Below are 14898 nucleotides of genomic sequence, written 5' to 3' on the forward strand. Positions count from 1 at the left end.
AGCTGATCATTTGTGTTGATCTGAGGGTTCTATTTTGCAGAATTGATTAGTTTTCAGGTGGTTCTTGGAGATATTTTATATGTATGTATGTGTGTCTGTGTGTGTATCAACTATATACATTAAATGCCTTAGCTATTTTACCTTCCTGGTCAATCAATCAAAACTTTACTGTACTTTCAGTGGGCTGGCTATGTCCCAGTTTGGTAGATTATCATTTGTGCAGGCATCATGACCACATATGTTACATGTCAGGCAGAGGTGGGTTGCTCCCAGTTTGACCCAGATCAGGTGAACTGGTAGTAGCGGCCGCCGGGAGGCTCCGCCCACCCACCTAGACGCTTCTGCGGATGCGCAGAAGCGCGCCTGAACCCGTAGTAAAATAATTGGCAACCCACCACTGATATCAGGTTCTGTATATGATTCCACATTGATTAGGATTTCATGTCTCTCATTAACAAAAAATTATACTAGCAATTATGTTTTAAATGGCTTTTGTAAATATTGAAAAATGGAGCAGGACTGCTCCTTTCAAACTTTAACAATGTCTGTATTAAAAATGAAGCTTGTGAAAATTGACTGCGATACAACTGTGGCTTAGTGATGTCAGATAGTTTATAATTTTTCTCTCATTGTTCAAAAGAACACAAAACATTTGAATCAAGAATATATAATCAAATGCAGAGCACTGTCATTTCATTCTATACGATGATGCCATTTGCTCTTCTATTATTTTCTCATAGGATTGCATTTTTCTGTAATTTATGAGGGTTGAAGTAAACACCCACTTTATATAATGGAGAAAGACAAAGATATGTAGAATATATATTATTAGGTCATCAACGGAGCCTAATTGTTACTGAAAGAGAGATGCATTTTAGATATTCTTCTTTTAGCAGCAAGCGCTGTATGATTCTTTTCAATTTCAGACATTCTAGGTTAGAAAAGATTGGCTAAGAGGTCTGCTATTTATTTTGTGCAGTACCTAAATGTACGCGATAAAGGTTTCTCTCATGCACACATTTTATACATTAATGGTTCAACTATGCATTTTTATGTGGGTGCGAAATCCAAAATGCACAACTTTGTTATGGATAAATACCATCCTGTTCTGTATTCCTACAATTTGCTTTATACCAGTCTAACTGAAAACAGAAACCTCCCACATGTTTCCAGCTTCAGGGATCTGTCACTTTAATCATGAGAAAATCCAGACCTGTTGATAGCAATGATGTCACACTTTCAGCCTCTGTTCATTTAAAGCACACGGTTGAGGCAGACAAATTGGTTTTGGTATATTGCTCTGGATGCCTTGACAAGACATTCAACAGGGCCTTCGCCCAGGATATTGGCTAGACTAGCTTACAGTATTAGAAAATAAACATTGATTTGAAAATACAAGAAATGGTCAGGTTGAGTCCCCTTTCAAGGGTTGACTTTTGAAAAGAGGAAGCTCAATGGATATGTCATAATTCACATGTTGAGTGAAGGGAAATAAAGATTGACGTTGGTAGCATTTTTTGTAGACCTGTTTGTACACAGAGCCTTCTGCATTGTTTGACCTTCCATTGGCCTTATGGGAATCTCTGGACCGCTGTGTGGACAAGGCTTAGAACAGGAGTGTCCAACTTTGGCAACTTTAAGAGTTGTGGACTTCAACGCCCAGAATTCCCCATAATGGCTGATGAATTCTGGGAATTGAAGTCTGCAAGTCTTAAAGTTGCCATGGTTGGACCCCTCAACTTAGAGGAAATAAGCAAGTGAATGATTCTAGGTGAGAATAGAAACATATACAGTCCATCCAGCAATAAAAGAGGAAACAGGTTTCTTTTGAAATCTGTACTTCCAGGAGTGTGGGAACCTCTCAGACAGGGCAGAACTGCTAATGACATATTAACATCCCTTCAATTTGTTATCCTTATGATATATTGAAGTTATAGTTTCCAGGATTCCCAGCACAAACGGGCAGTGTGAATGCTGGAACCAGTTAATCCCAACTCCTTGGCGGAGAATCAAGTTGGAGAAAGTTGCACTACTAGCTAAATTAATAAAACCCACCTCCAGCCACTTCCTTCCAAAAACCTGCCAAGAAAACTGCAGGAATATGTCATATCATTTAAATAGGAGATTCTAGCTAGGTTCTTATTCATAAGCTGGACTTTAAGGAGGAATTTGAGTGGCAGAAACCCAGAAGAGCAGCTGAAGTTTAACAGAGCAGGCATGAGAAATGAGGAAAGGACACACCTAGACAAGGGAGTGAGTCTTTGTATATATGTATAGGTCAAGGAAAGCTCTGAATGTAAAAGTTATGTAAGGTATTTTTAGATGTAAATAAAGACATGGACAAGGAGGCTGTGTGGTGATAATGCCATCTCATATGATAATAAGGAGATTCTGGATAATTCTCATTCTGAAACCTCATTCAGTTCTGAGCAATGACACAATTGAATGATTTGGGTTATAGGAGAGAAATAAAATAAGCTTTGATTATTAAATAGTCAACAAGTAATTGCAGTAGTGAAGATACCGGATAGATCTTGATTATCTATCAAGAAAATAAAACTTTTTTAAAAAATCTCGTTTTACTGAGATACGTATCTACCCTATGGATACACGGTTGACCAAAGAAAAGAAGTCAGATACTCCAAAGGGGTGGCCTTTATTTCTATTAATTATTAATCCCAGTGGAACCCTGAACACCAGAGTAGGAATCACATGACACCCTCTATAGTGGGATCCATTTAATGCCCCTGGAGATGAGACCTAACGTGTCTTTGTCCGGAGAGATGAAGAGAGGCGATTCAAGAATGCAACCGTCTTAATGGAAAGTGATGTTCATTATCTGAGCAGGAAAAAAAGTAAGTTAAGGGGCTTGTTGCTCCATTGCTTTTCTACGCTGCCCTTATTTCAGGAATAAGGTTGAGATTATAGTTATGTACACCCACACAAACACACAGACAGACAGACAGACAGACGGACAATATATTTTGGAACACCAAAAAGGGAGAGTCTTAAGATAGGATTGAGGGTAGGAGCCGAGAAAGCAAAGACCATAGTAAGCATCCTTTTCTATCCACATCGCTTTTCCAGGAATAATATGGGAATACCAATATTATACAGACGTCTGCTAGTAACTGTGGAGTCCATGAAATGTTAATAGAATGGTAGACAAAGAGGTACAGTTTGAGTTAGGTTTGGGACATGGAGTAGAGCCTTCTGTGAGTGAGATGCAGCTGAGAAGCATCCCTGTCTCTCTTATTCCACAATCTTATCAATTGCACATTATTTGATTCTCTTCTCATGCTTGTAACCTCATATCACATGAAATCAGCTAGTGAATTAGAAGGAAATTATAAATTGGCAAAAAAAAGTCTGTACCAGATCAATCCCACCAAAGGAGGGCATTCAAACCCAGGACCCAGTTTCACCATCCAGAATTCCAGCTCATGCCAAACCTTCATGCAGGTAAAGATTTTTTGGCTAGTTTCATTAGCGGAGGGCAGCCCCCCCCCCCAAGCTCTCTGCCTCTCTCTCTCTCTATCACAGTCTCCCTCTTTATGTCCTTTAGAGGGACTTTAAAGTTTTGGAATCCTGGATTCAAAACACTGATTTTGAATATGAGACCTTGGCACCACTGTGATTGATCCAGTACGTTTTGGATAACTATGTTAATCAACTTACTTGAATGAATATTTTCCTAAAGTTGGAGCGGTAGACCCCTCTCTTTTGATCTAATCCTGGACTTTTTTCAATAATGTATGTTTGAACTATGTGGCAAGATACAATGGAAAGTAATAATAAACTTTATAAAGTAAATACAGCTGAAGTACATACAGTTCTGTTGACTTCAGACTGATATACATACCAACACACCGTCCCTCACATATATTATGTATGTGATGTTTTACACGATAGGTTATTAATTCTGGTCATTTTATCCTGCAATTTATCTGTTGGCTTCCTTAATTTCAATCTTTTAACCCATATAAAAAGGCTCAGTTATTTTAGTCATGCACACTTTTAAAAAGAGCCATATGATCCAACCAAGGGCTTACTTGACCCACAGAGATTGAAGTAAAGTGCATTTTGTAACATTATTGGTCACTATGAGGTGCTAGAAATCCATCTAAAGAAATAGGAGGTAAATAGGGAAGAAATAAAATATGATAATAGCTTATTTTCAATACTGCAGGAAATTGAGGAACGAAAGCAGAGATATAAGTTGTGTTACTTTTATGTATTTTGATATGGCAAAACAGTGGGGGATTCCAGAAGGGCTGAATAAAAATGGCTTATTTTGGTTTTAGATTCTTATATTCAGATTTTATCTATTCCTAGTAATGGATTCTATGTAGTAATGACCTGAACTAATATAGGAATCAGTTTTAAAAGACAGGTATGTTATAGAATGTTACAAAATTGTGCCCGATGGCATAATGTTTTAGATGCAGAACTGCGCAGAGTATACTTTTGACTCGCCCAAGTCAATATTAAATATAAATAAAAGAATTACTGATCTGTGCACTTTTCCTTTACGTTCATAATTTATAAATTATCCCGTCTGGTATAAAACTATTAATATTAGCAAGACACTAAAAGTGCATTTCAGGATTTTCTCACCAGTATCACATCATAAATCAGATTGATAACATGACTCAGTACTTATGAATTTAAAAAAAGGAATGAAAAGTGGAGTTAAAAGATTCATTTATCAGTTCTCTGGTAAATTTTAAAATAACGTTCAGCTACGGGGAAAAATGTTGACTACATTGTTAGTATGTTCACGGACCATTTCAATTTAGTAAACTATCAGGATAATTTTTTTTGCAATATGTGGTTTATCGTGACCTCTTCCCCTCTTTAAATTTGACTTGTTGGTCAAGCGTTGATACAACTGTTTAGAAACTCCAGACCAATATCTACAGGGAGTTTGTATTTCAACCCTAAAATCCCATCCAAGCTGTACAATTTGAGACCTTAATACATACCAGCCTTAATTCACTTGTTACATTGGGCTTTCTCTGCTAATAGTTACCATCTGCAAGTAATACATTAGCAGGTCTGTAACATAGTGGAAACATATTATTAAAAACGACGCCTTTTAAATAAATCAGGAACAAATGCTCTTGTCATACGATTCATGGGAAAATGCTTAATTGCTAGCGTGGCCAATACCTTCTATCCTCATCGTTTACTTAGCCCAGAGCAACTTAATGATGGCCTGAGTTTTCAGCCCACATTGCAGAAAAGGGAGTACTTACTGTAGTTGCTGTTGAGATCTCGCCCTCCTTTGATTTTGCCCCTCTTGTCGATCTTGACGTACCACTGAGTTCGGCAGAACAGCCTTCTGACTCTCAAATCTCCCCCTTCCATATAATCGTAGCTTCTAGTATGCCGCTCGGGGGAGGAACAGTTCACATTCGTAGCCATTTGCTCTGGGTTCATGTCATTGCAAGCTAAGGAGAGAGCTCCCAGCAGGAAGATAATGTAAAAATAAGATCTGTAGAACGAAGTTGGCAGGATCCATGTCAATATCCATTTGTGCATTATAGTGCAGTGTTCTGGTCCCTCACGAACAACATAATGAAAAAAACCCGTCTTCAGTAGCTCATTCGTTCCTTGGTCATTGACCTGTCCTGTGTTTTTTCCCCCTGGATTTGTAAAGTGACTTAACCAGCGACTCTGCTTCTTCTTGCAAACAAACAAACAAAAGAGCAACAACAGAAAACAACAAAAACCTCTTTTCAAATGTTGGTCTACGATAGAGAACCGGTCCTTTAAATATCCTCCGTCCAGGACTTCCTTCAAAGGAACAGGTTGCAGTACCCTCGGCTGCTGGGACTTCTTTCGCTACTCGTATTCACTGCTCGCTCTGAAAGCAAAAAAAAAAAAAAAAAAAAAATCTATCAAAAATCTATTGCCTAAATAATTATAGTCATTACATAAGCAATGAATAAAACAGTAAGAAAGCACAAATGTTTATGCAGACAAGTTAGCCATGGTCTTTGACTGCCACGATACCTCTCCAACGTTGATAGCCCTGTTCGGCTGGCTACTCCTTTTGCAGTACTACTCCGTGTGCTTTACAATGCACCTCAGTTGCCAGACTTTAGATGCAGAAAGGCACATCTCAACCTCCCCTATCATTTGATTGCGTCTTATTACGTTAGGAAATTCTCACAGGGCTCGCTCCTATAACCCAGTTGTAATTATCAGGGGAACTGAATTACATTTCTCCCTATTTTTACTCACTCCATACTCCATGCACACGCACATACACACAGAGATTTATTGCTGCTGGCTCCTAAGAAACTGTCAGGAGCAGTTTACCTCCGATATTGCAGAATGGCGAGGATGGGAAACTGTTAGCGGCTAAGAGCAATCTTTGGAGAAGTTTCAAAGAAGACAAATGACTTACTTGCTCCTCTTGATAACAGCCGGACACACAAGTATTCCATTTCTGCCGTTTGCCTTTTGCAACATGAGAGGCTCTACTGTAGCTCCAAACTTTTCTAGCTCAGAGAAGACTGCGACGGGATCATAATTGTTTCCATAAATCAACATGCGCAAGAGGGTGTGTGCCTATACACTTGTGTGTGTGTGTGTGTGTGTGTTTATGCAGGCGCACGAGAGAGAGAGAGAGAGAGAGAGAGAGAGAGAGAGAGAGAGAGAGAGAGCAAGTGAGCGAGAGAGGAAGAGTGAATGTGTTGTCTTTCGCTTATTTAGAATTATTTTTTTTTAAAGGAAAACCTTTGCTGACCTCTCTTGGAAGCAATTAGGACATAACCTAAGCTGTCAGTGGAATACATGAACGAAAATTGAATGCTATGTAGAATTCTGTAATCATCAGAGGGAGCTATGATCGTGGTTGATGCCAGGGGTCTCAAATCTTCTGGAATCCTGAATCCTTTGGCTCCTAAATACCAACACTATCTTAGTGTTATTGACTATTTATTTAGTAAAGCATGAGCCTTTCCTGAAGCAGATGCTTTTCCAACCGGAGGACTGCACTTACCTTTATTTCATAGGGGCTGATTCAACTAACATTCTGACCATCTCCTCCTTTCCCCCCTCCCCCAAATTGTACACATTGGCTATAATAGTCTATAAGGCAAGACTTAAACTAGCCTATGTTGGTCAGCTTTGGCCACTGTCAGTCCTGGCCATTAGCGAGGTTAATGCAAAAGCATCCAGGTGGGTTAAATTAGTAAACTAATTTAATTTTACTAATTTAACCCACCTGGGTGCTTTTGCATTAACCTCGCTTTTAAGGAGATGAGAAAAATTTATATTATTTATTTGACTCAGACAGGCATTTCTCTCCCCCAATCCACTGGTCCCCCTGCCCCAGTTTGGGGGAGGGGGGATTGCCAGCCTTAGGCACGATGACATGGTAACTCTCTCCTGCTTTAAATTCTTTCATTGAGAACAAGTGAGAACAATCAATTAGTGGAGCAGAAGTTGCCTTCAGAAGTTGTGGGAGCTTCATCCCTGGAAGCTTTCAAGAAGAGACTGGACTGCCATCTGTCAGAAATGGTTTAGGGTCTCCTGCCTGGGGGTGGGGTGGGGAGGGTTAGACTAGATGACCTACAAGGTCCCTTCCAACTCTGTTCATCTGATTTTTAAAATTAGTACCCGTGCTTCCTCGCTCAGTATCTTGGCATTGCAAGTCATATCCCACCTTGAATTAAATTATATTGCAAAGTTTTCATGGCACGAAACTGGTGTCAACTTCAAATCTAATCAAACTGGGTTCGTTAGTCAGGTTCATGACAGCTGGATTACGGCCCAATTTGGAGTCAGTGCAAACAATACAGATATCTCTGGGTTGCTTGTCATCTTTACCAATGATTTGTCATCTATCAGTCAATGCCTACCACAGGTATCCATATCGGAATGAATACATGATTGAGAATCAAAAGTAAATATGAGCAGTGCTAAACGTTGCACAGCAGCTGGTCATAGGAATCAATAATGCCTGCTGATTTGGCTCTTGATTTCTGTGCACCCTATATTGTTTGATTATTAAATGTTAAACTAAATTAATACTGAAAGATGCCCAACAATTTGAACAAACATATTTGGCAGCTGGGGGGGTTATTAGGGAGAATGGAGAGGATCTTTTAAAATCTTCTATGCTCTGAAATGTAAATACCATTGTCCACAGAGCTAGTGCAAAGCAAAGCTGTTTGTTTATTTAAACAAAAATACACACACTATCTCCCATGACATCTATGCCTCTTCAGCCAACAGACCAGTATCTTCTCAGCAGTACACTTCTTTTACCCATCATATCCTTCAAGGTGTCAAAGCAGTGGCAAGTCTCTAGTCCTCATCTCAGAAACCATACTTAAAACAGAAACACCCGTTGAATGAAATGAAAGTATTTATGCAGTTTCATTTTGTTGATTCCTACAACACAAGCTCCACAAATACCACAAAAGCTTCAACTCTTCATGATAACATTTGGAGGCCTTCAGCCACAAATAGGTTATCCGGTAACAGGTAGCTATTACATCTCAGTGTAATGGCAACCTTGCTGTCCCAGGTATGTGTGTGCTAAAGATTTTCTCAGTTCAAGAACAAAATAAGATTCTTAATAACTTTGGTTCATTTGTTTACATATTTTTATTCTGTCCACTCAAATGACTCTGATAGTACATATCTCTCTCTATAAAAATGGCTGTGTGTGTGTGTTCCAGCATAACTCTGGAACGCCCTGAGCAATCTCAACCAAACTTGTTACACAGATGACTTACTCTCTAAAAACAAATACTGTGGGGGTAAGGCACCCCTAACAGCCCTCGGTTAAGATACAGCCTGTTGTGCCTTAAAATGGCTTCTACTGTACTGCTGTCAAATGGCTTCTACTGTACAGTGCAGTGGAGTTGCCATGGTAATGGCTTCGCAGTACTCCACAAGGGAGCTCCCTCTGGTAAGGGGGAAAATCCAACATTACAAATTATGTTTGGACATTTTCAACAAAATCAGGGCTTTTCCTGTCTAATACAGGTTTAGGATAGATAAATACCCAGGCAACCCCGGGTTATCAGCTAGTACATAATAAAACATCAGCTGTAATATCATCCCAGCATAACCAAACCTCAACCACTTTAAAACTCTTAGGTGAACTTGAAAATGGAGAGGTTAGAACAGCTGCCTAATCATCATACATGGAGATCTCAACAGTCCACAAGCAACAGGTTCTAGAGTGCTAAGAGGAAGGGACAGTGTGTTCCACAGAGGAGGCTTAATGTCTGGTCCACCCCTTCCTTATCTCCTGTGGGGTACAGGCCCTTTAATCAGGTCTTTTCTGAAGGGTTGATTTAGATGTCCCTAATATCATCTAGGTTTATGGTTTCACAGAAAGTACCCTTTGGACATAATGATCAAGACATTCTCCTCTGGTTTTGTTTAAGCTCTGCAAACATAGGGACTGATCTTTTAACAGACTGATTCCTAACATTGCCCAACGTTGAAAATAAAGCATATGCAAGCATTCAGGAGAATTTCTAGTATGGATCTAGAAGTAGATGTGAAACTTCACTGGTATAAAGGCTTAGTCATGCATGACAAAAAATGGACTTGGTCACATTGCACAATCTCTTTTGATAGACTAGTTATACATTCTTTAGTATGATTAGTGCACTATAATTATACATATAGTGCAGAGAAAATCACAAATGGGAAAATGATAAACACAACATCCATAGGTGCCAAATTTATCATGATATTTGGTTTTCCTGCACCTGTGATTTGATGCTGTGTCCTTTTTCTGTAATAGCTGTTATGTGCCAACCGTTTCACTGGTTGTGTTGTTTTAAGCACATATGTGCTTATATGTACATAGAGAGCCAGTTTGTTTTGATGGCTAGGACACTAGGCTAAAAACCAGGAGAGTGTGAGTTCTAGTTCTACCCAGCATGAAAGCCCAGCCAGATGGCCTTGGGCCCATCACTCTCTCTCTCTCCTCACCCAACTCACCTCACAAGGTGGTGGTTATGGGGAAAATAGGACAAGGAAGGAGTCTTGTATATGTTTGCCGCATCACATTATTTATAGAAATAATAACAGTGGGATAAAACTCAGTTGCCAACTTCTTGTTGATTCTGAATAGTTGCCATTGATTATTAAAACCTCAGCAATATTTGTGTGCTTCCCCTCGCCCCGTTTTGGTTTTATAGACCAGTTATGGCTAACCTTTTTGTCATCGCGTGCCGAAAGGGGAGAGGAAGCGCACTCCGTTTTGGGCCTCAAAGGCGTCCTGCACCAATCTGGAAGCCAAAACGTGACTCGGGGGTGCTGCGCGAGGACCCAAATGCGTGCCATGGGTTCTCCATCACGGTTATAGACATACCACCTGATGCAAAATATTGAGTTCATAGGTATTCTGCCCCCACTTTTGCTTTATTTCACAAGGGGCTTCCCACTCAGAGCCTGAAAAGCGAGCGTCCCCAGCATTTCTTAGAAAACGGCCTTTGGGGGTCGCGAATTAATATTTTCTAATATTTAAACTTTATCCATTATTTGGGTCATCTCTGCATAGCTAACTTGTTTGTTCGCACATCCAGTATAAGTTACCCTACTTTACCTGATAACTTTGCTTCAGTTCCAGAAATCTGGAAATACTCAAGCTTTTAGAAAATGTTTCTCATAGCTTTCTTCAGCTCTGGAAAAGAAATCATTTCGGTAAATTGCATAGTGAATTATTTCCAGGGCTTTTTCTAGCTTAGTTAAAAAAAAAAGCCTTGGCTAAAGTAATATTTGATTCATATTCGGCAACACTGAATATGCAGTCCGCTGTACTGTATTAGTGAGATGTCCATCATTTCTAAGGTGTGTCCATTTGGGAGTGAGGAATTATACATACAGTGCAGAGAAAAATCATAAATGGGAAAACGATAAACATGAACATCCATAGTTAATGCCTTCCAAATTATATACTTTTTATATGCGCCCATTATGTATGTGCCCATTATATACATTTTCTTGGGAATGATTAAACAGGATCAGAAAAGTGCATATATTCTGCATACTAAATATAGTTAGTATATTTTAGTATATATTACTATGTGCTTGGTATAAATATACTCAGTATGCACTAAATGTTTTGATCCTGTGACATGCCGGTGCTAAAGCAGAACCAATTCTTGTAATTCTTTAAGCATTCTGCTTACATTAAAAATAGTTGAAACGTTTTTTAAAAATTCGTTTTGGCCCTGGGTTTTAATTGCATCTTGAATTAATCTTGTCTGAATCTCACATGGACCAATGAAGCAGCAGATTTTTAATGATAAATAAACGGTATACCTGTCGGGGAAAACAAATCAAAGTACAGTAGAACCTCTGGTCACCACCATAATTCACTCCATAACTTTGCTCGCAACCTGATTTGGTTGCTTTGGAAATTTGGCGCTTACAAAAAAAAATGGCGCGGAAAGGGAAATCGGCTGTGGGGGGGAAAAATGAATTTTTGGGTTGGAATCCGATTTGGTCGTGGTCAGAAGCGTTTATGACCAGAGGTTCTATTGTACATTTTATAATAATTACTGCTCATAAAGGTAGACGCATACGTGATTGCTTTTTATATTTCTTAGTGGTAGATACCTTGAAGTTTACAAATCTGAATGCAGCAATTTGTAAGGTAACTTTAAAGGTGAAACTATTTGTGCTTGGCTAATATTTAATTTTGTCAACTTGTATGTCACAGCAGCCTAAAATTATATACTACCATTTGATGTGGGCCAATGTTTCCAGTTTGTAATCTTTTTAAAAAAATAATTTTAAAATATTTCCAGGTGATATTGTTGGGAAGGGATCTGTTTGCTGCAGGTATGCATTCTCACATTCTCCAAAGCGACTTTTGGCCTTCAAATCCAAATTACTGCACTATTAATATTTAATAGTGTATTCAGATTGACCAGGGAATGTTCTGCTTTAAATTGCTAATTACCTCTTATACTTTTAGCAAGCTAGACATCAAAAGACTACATGCTCTTAATGAATAATCCTGACACTCCTTTTAAAATTTAATTTCTTATTCCAGTTCCTCCCATTGGAAATTCTGGACAAAATGTTAATGATACGGCTGAATATTTTAAAGCTTTTGCCTAAACTCTAAAAAAAAAAATCAAGAATCAATAGAAGGATTTTATATTGCCTACGGAAATGTGAGGGAGCATCTCAAATTTGAAAATATCTTTATCAGGTGGACAATTACTTCATCTGATTCTATTTGTATTAGGAGATCTCACTAAAGAGTGAACTTCCATAAAGAGTATTTATTTTTTAAATCTTTTTTTCACTAGACTTCTATTCTACTATTGTTTGTACGTCATAACCTGCTAATTTTTAAATTACATAACCTTTCAGTCCAAGTATTTTTTTTCAAAATAAGCAAAACTATTAATAAATTACTATAATATTGTTTCAGATCTAGGAAAAAAATAATATATCCTGTATGACAGGTTGCACCACCTCTTTATTTATTTATTTGGAATGGAGAATCACTATTGATTAACTGAAATAAAATTATTGCAGAATTGCCACTACTGTAGGATAAATGGCTTTTTATGGTAATACTGGATAACATAATAATGATGAGACTGAACAATGCCCTGATTAGCTTTCTGGTTCTCCTTGCTAGCAGTTTAACATTGTATTGATAAAGAGGAAGTTAAAACTGTATATTGGATATCACCCATATACTGTTTTCAGTAATATTTATTTATCAAAAAGAATAATGTCAAGGATCTCTTTGCATTTATGGAACATTCATATAAGCCCCTGTTGATCTAAAGGACACTTTGGGATACATCACCCTGAAAGAAGGTGATGTCAAATTCCTTCCCAAAATGTTGCTTAGAAAACTATGGACCTGTCCATATCATTGCCAGGTGTCAAGATTGAGGACTCATCCCCAAACTGGGAATCAGGATATTTCCTTTCTACCTCTATACAACCACTTGCTTGTACAACCCTGATTAGATCAGCAAATATATATACTGTACATATTACCCAATACATACTTCCTGAAAATGTTTGAAAGCATGAAAGGATTATTTTAAGCATATTTAAAATACAATAGCAGAGTTGGAAGGGACCTTGGAGGTCTTCTAGTCCAACCCCCTGCCTACACAGGAAACCCTATACCGTTTCAGACAAATGGCTATCCAACATCTTCTTAAAGACTTCCAGTGTTGGGGCATTCACAACTTCTGGAGGGAAGCTGTTCCACTGATTAATTGTTCTGTCAGGAAGTTTCTCCTAAGTTGCTTCTCTCCTTGATTAGTTTCCACCCATTACTTCTTGTCCTGCCCTCAGGTGCTTTGGAGAATAGCTTGACTCCCTCTTCTTTGTGGCAACCCCTGAGATATCGGAACACTGCTATCATGTCTCCCCTGGTCCTTCTTTTCATTAAACTAGACATACCCAGTCCCTGCAACCATTCTTCATATGTTTTAGTCTCCAGTCCCCTAATCATCTTTGTTGCTCTTCTCTGCACTCTTTCTAGAGTCTCCACATCTTTTTTACATCGTAGCGACCAAAGCTGGATGCAGTATTCCAAGTGTGGCCTTACCAAGGCTGTATAAAGTGGTATTAACTCTTCACGTGATCTTGATTCTATCCCTCTGTTGATGCAGCTTTTGAACTGCGTTGGCTTTTTTGGCAGCTGCTGCACACGGCCGGCTCCTATTTAAATGGTTGTTCACTAGGACTCCAAGATCCCTCTCATATTCTGGTGGTTGCAAAAAAGAGGCAGCCTCTTGGTGGAAAATGTTTAATGAAATCTGTATCACTTCACAAAATTGAAGAGCGGATTGCTCTCCTGAGCTAGGCATCAGGTTAAGGCATCAGGATAGAAACCAGAAGATTGGGAGTTTTAGTCCCGGTCTCTCCCAACTCTAGGAAGGAGACGGTGGGTTAAACCATGGGACTTTAAGAAGAGACTGGACAATTGTTCATCTGAAATGGTATATAGCCGTGATGACGAACCTATGGCCCACGTCCCACAGATGGCATGGGGAGCCCTCTCTGCAGGCACGCAAGCTGTCGCCCCAGCTCAGCTCCGCTGTATATGTGGGGGGGGGGGTCACATATGCGTACAGGGGGTCACACATGGGGGAGTCACGTGCGTAGGGAACAGGTCACAGGGGCGGGGTGTCTCATGTACATTGCATTATGGGTGTGTGTGTGCGTGCGCTTTCAGTGCTCATTGCCGAAAAGGTTAGCTGGTATAGGGCTTCCTGCCTGAGCAGGGGGTTGGACTAGAAGACCTCCAAGGTCCCCTCTAACTCTGTTATTCTGTATTCTGCAGTTATCAGGAATCAAAATGGGATTGAAAGGCACACCTTTAAAAAAATATGAGAAGCACCCCCCCACAATAATCTTAGAATAATAAATCTTCAGACAAGAATCACCATTTTATAAAATACGGGAAGATAATATTTATCAAGTTATGCACAGTAGATTTACTCTCATTACCTCTCATGATACACGGGGATTATGGACACTTTTGGGGCAAGTCTGATCAACAGTGACTTTCCTTTCTCTTTGTTTTTCCTTCCACCGCCTTGTTATTATTCTTTGTTTAGTTCTTCTCTTTTTCCATATAGATTACTCTTCAGTGAAAATTAAAAATACCCACCCTGCCAAAGCTAAATTAACTTGGTATATGACTCGCCAGATTCTTAGATTTTTTTTTTAACGTCCTGGAACTTCATGCTCCTGCTTCACGTCCACCTAACTTTTCTGCAAAGAACGCAGCAAGATTTTTGGTTTCAAAAGGAAACCTTCAGCTCCTGAGAAGATTCTTGTTAAACTTACCAGATGAATTCAATGTCCTTTTTCCATACCATGTTTCAGGAAAGCTGAAGAATTGAGGCAGACTTCCTTCATTGG

At 39.1% G+C, this 14898-nt stretch overlaps 2 protein-coding genes across 3 annotated transcripts in view; one reads left to right on the top strand and one right to left on the bottom strand.

The window, feature by feature from the left end:
- The window catches only part of FGF7 (fibroblast growth factor 7), a 30574-nt gene extending 24440 nt beyond the window's left edge, over positions 1-6134 (bottom strand). The window contains exons 1-2 of the mRNA XM_081964580.1: positions 6019-6134; positions 5259-5869 (exon numbers count right to left, since the gene is read on the bottom strand). Of these exons, the coding sequence (XP_081820706.1) occupies positions 5259-5544 (286 nt within the window). The 5' untranslated portion in view covers positions 5545-5869; positions 6019-6134. The remainder of the gene's footprint in view (positions 1-5258; positions 5870-6018) is intronic.
- FAM227B (family with sequence similarity 227 member B) overlaps positions 1-14898 on the top strand; it is a 117389-nt gene that overhangs the window by 42053 nt on the left and 60438 nt on the right. The window lies entirely within an intron of this gene.

Source organism: Natrix helvetica (assembly GCF_964273705.1).
Source record: "Natrix helvetica genome assembly, chromosome: 12".
Lineage (NCBI taxonomy): Eukaryota > Metazoa > Chordata > Lepidosauria > Squamata > Natricidae > Natrix > Natrix helvetica.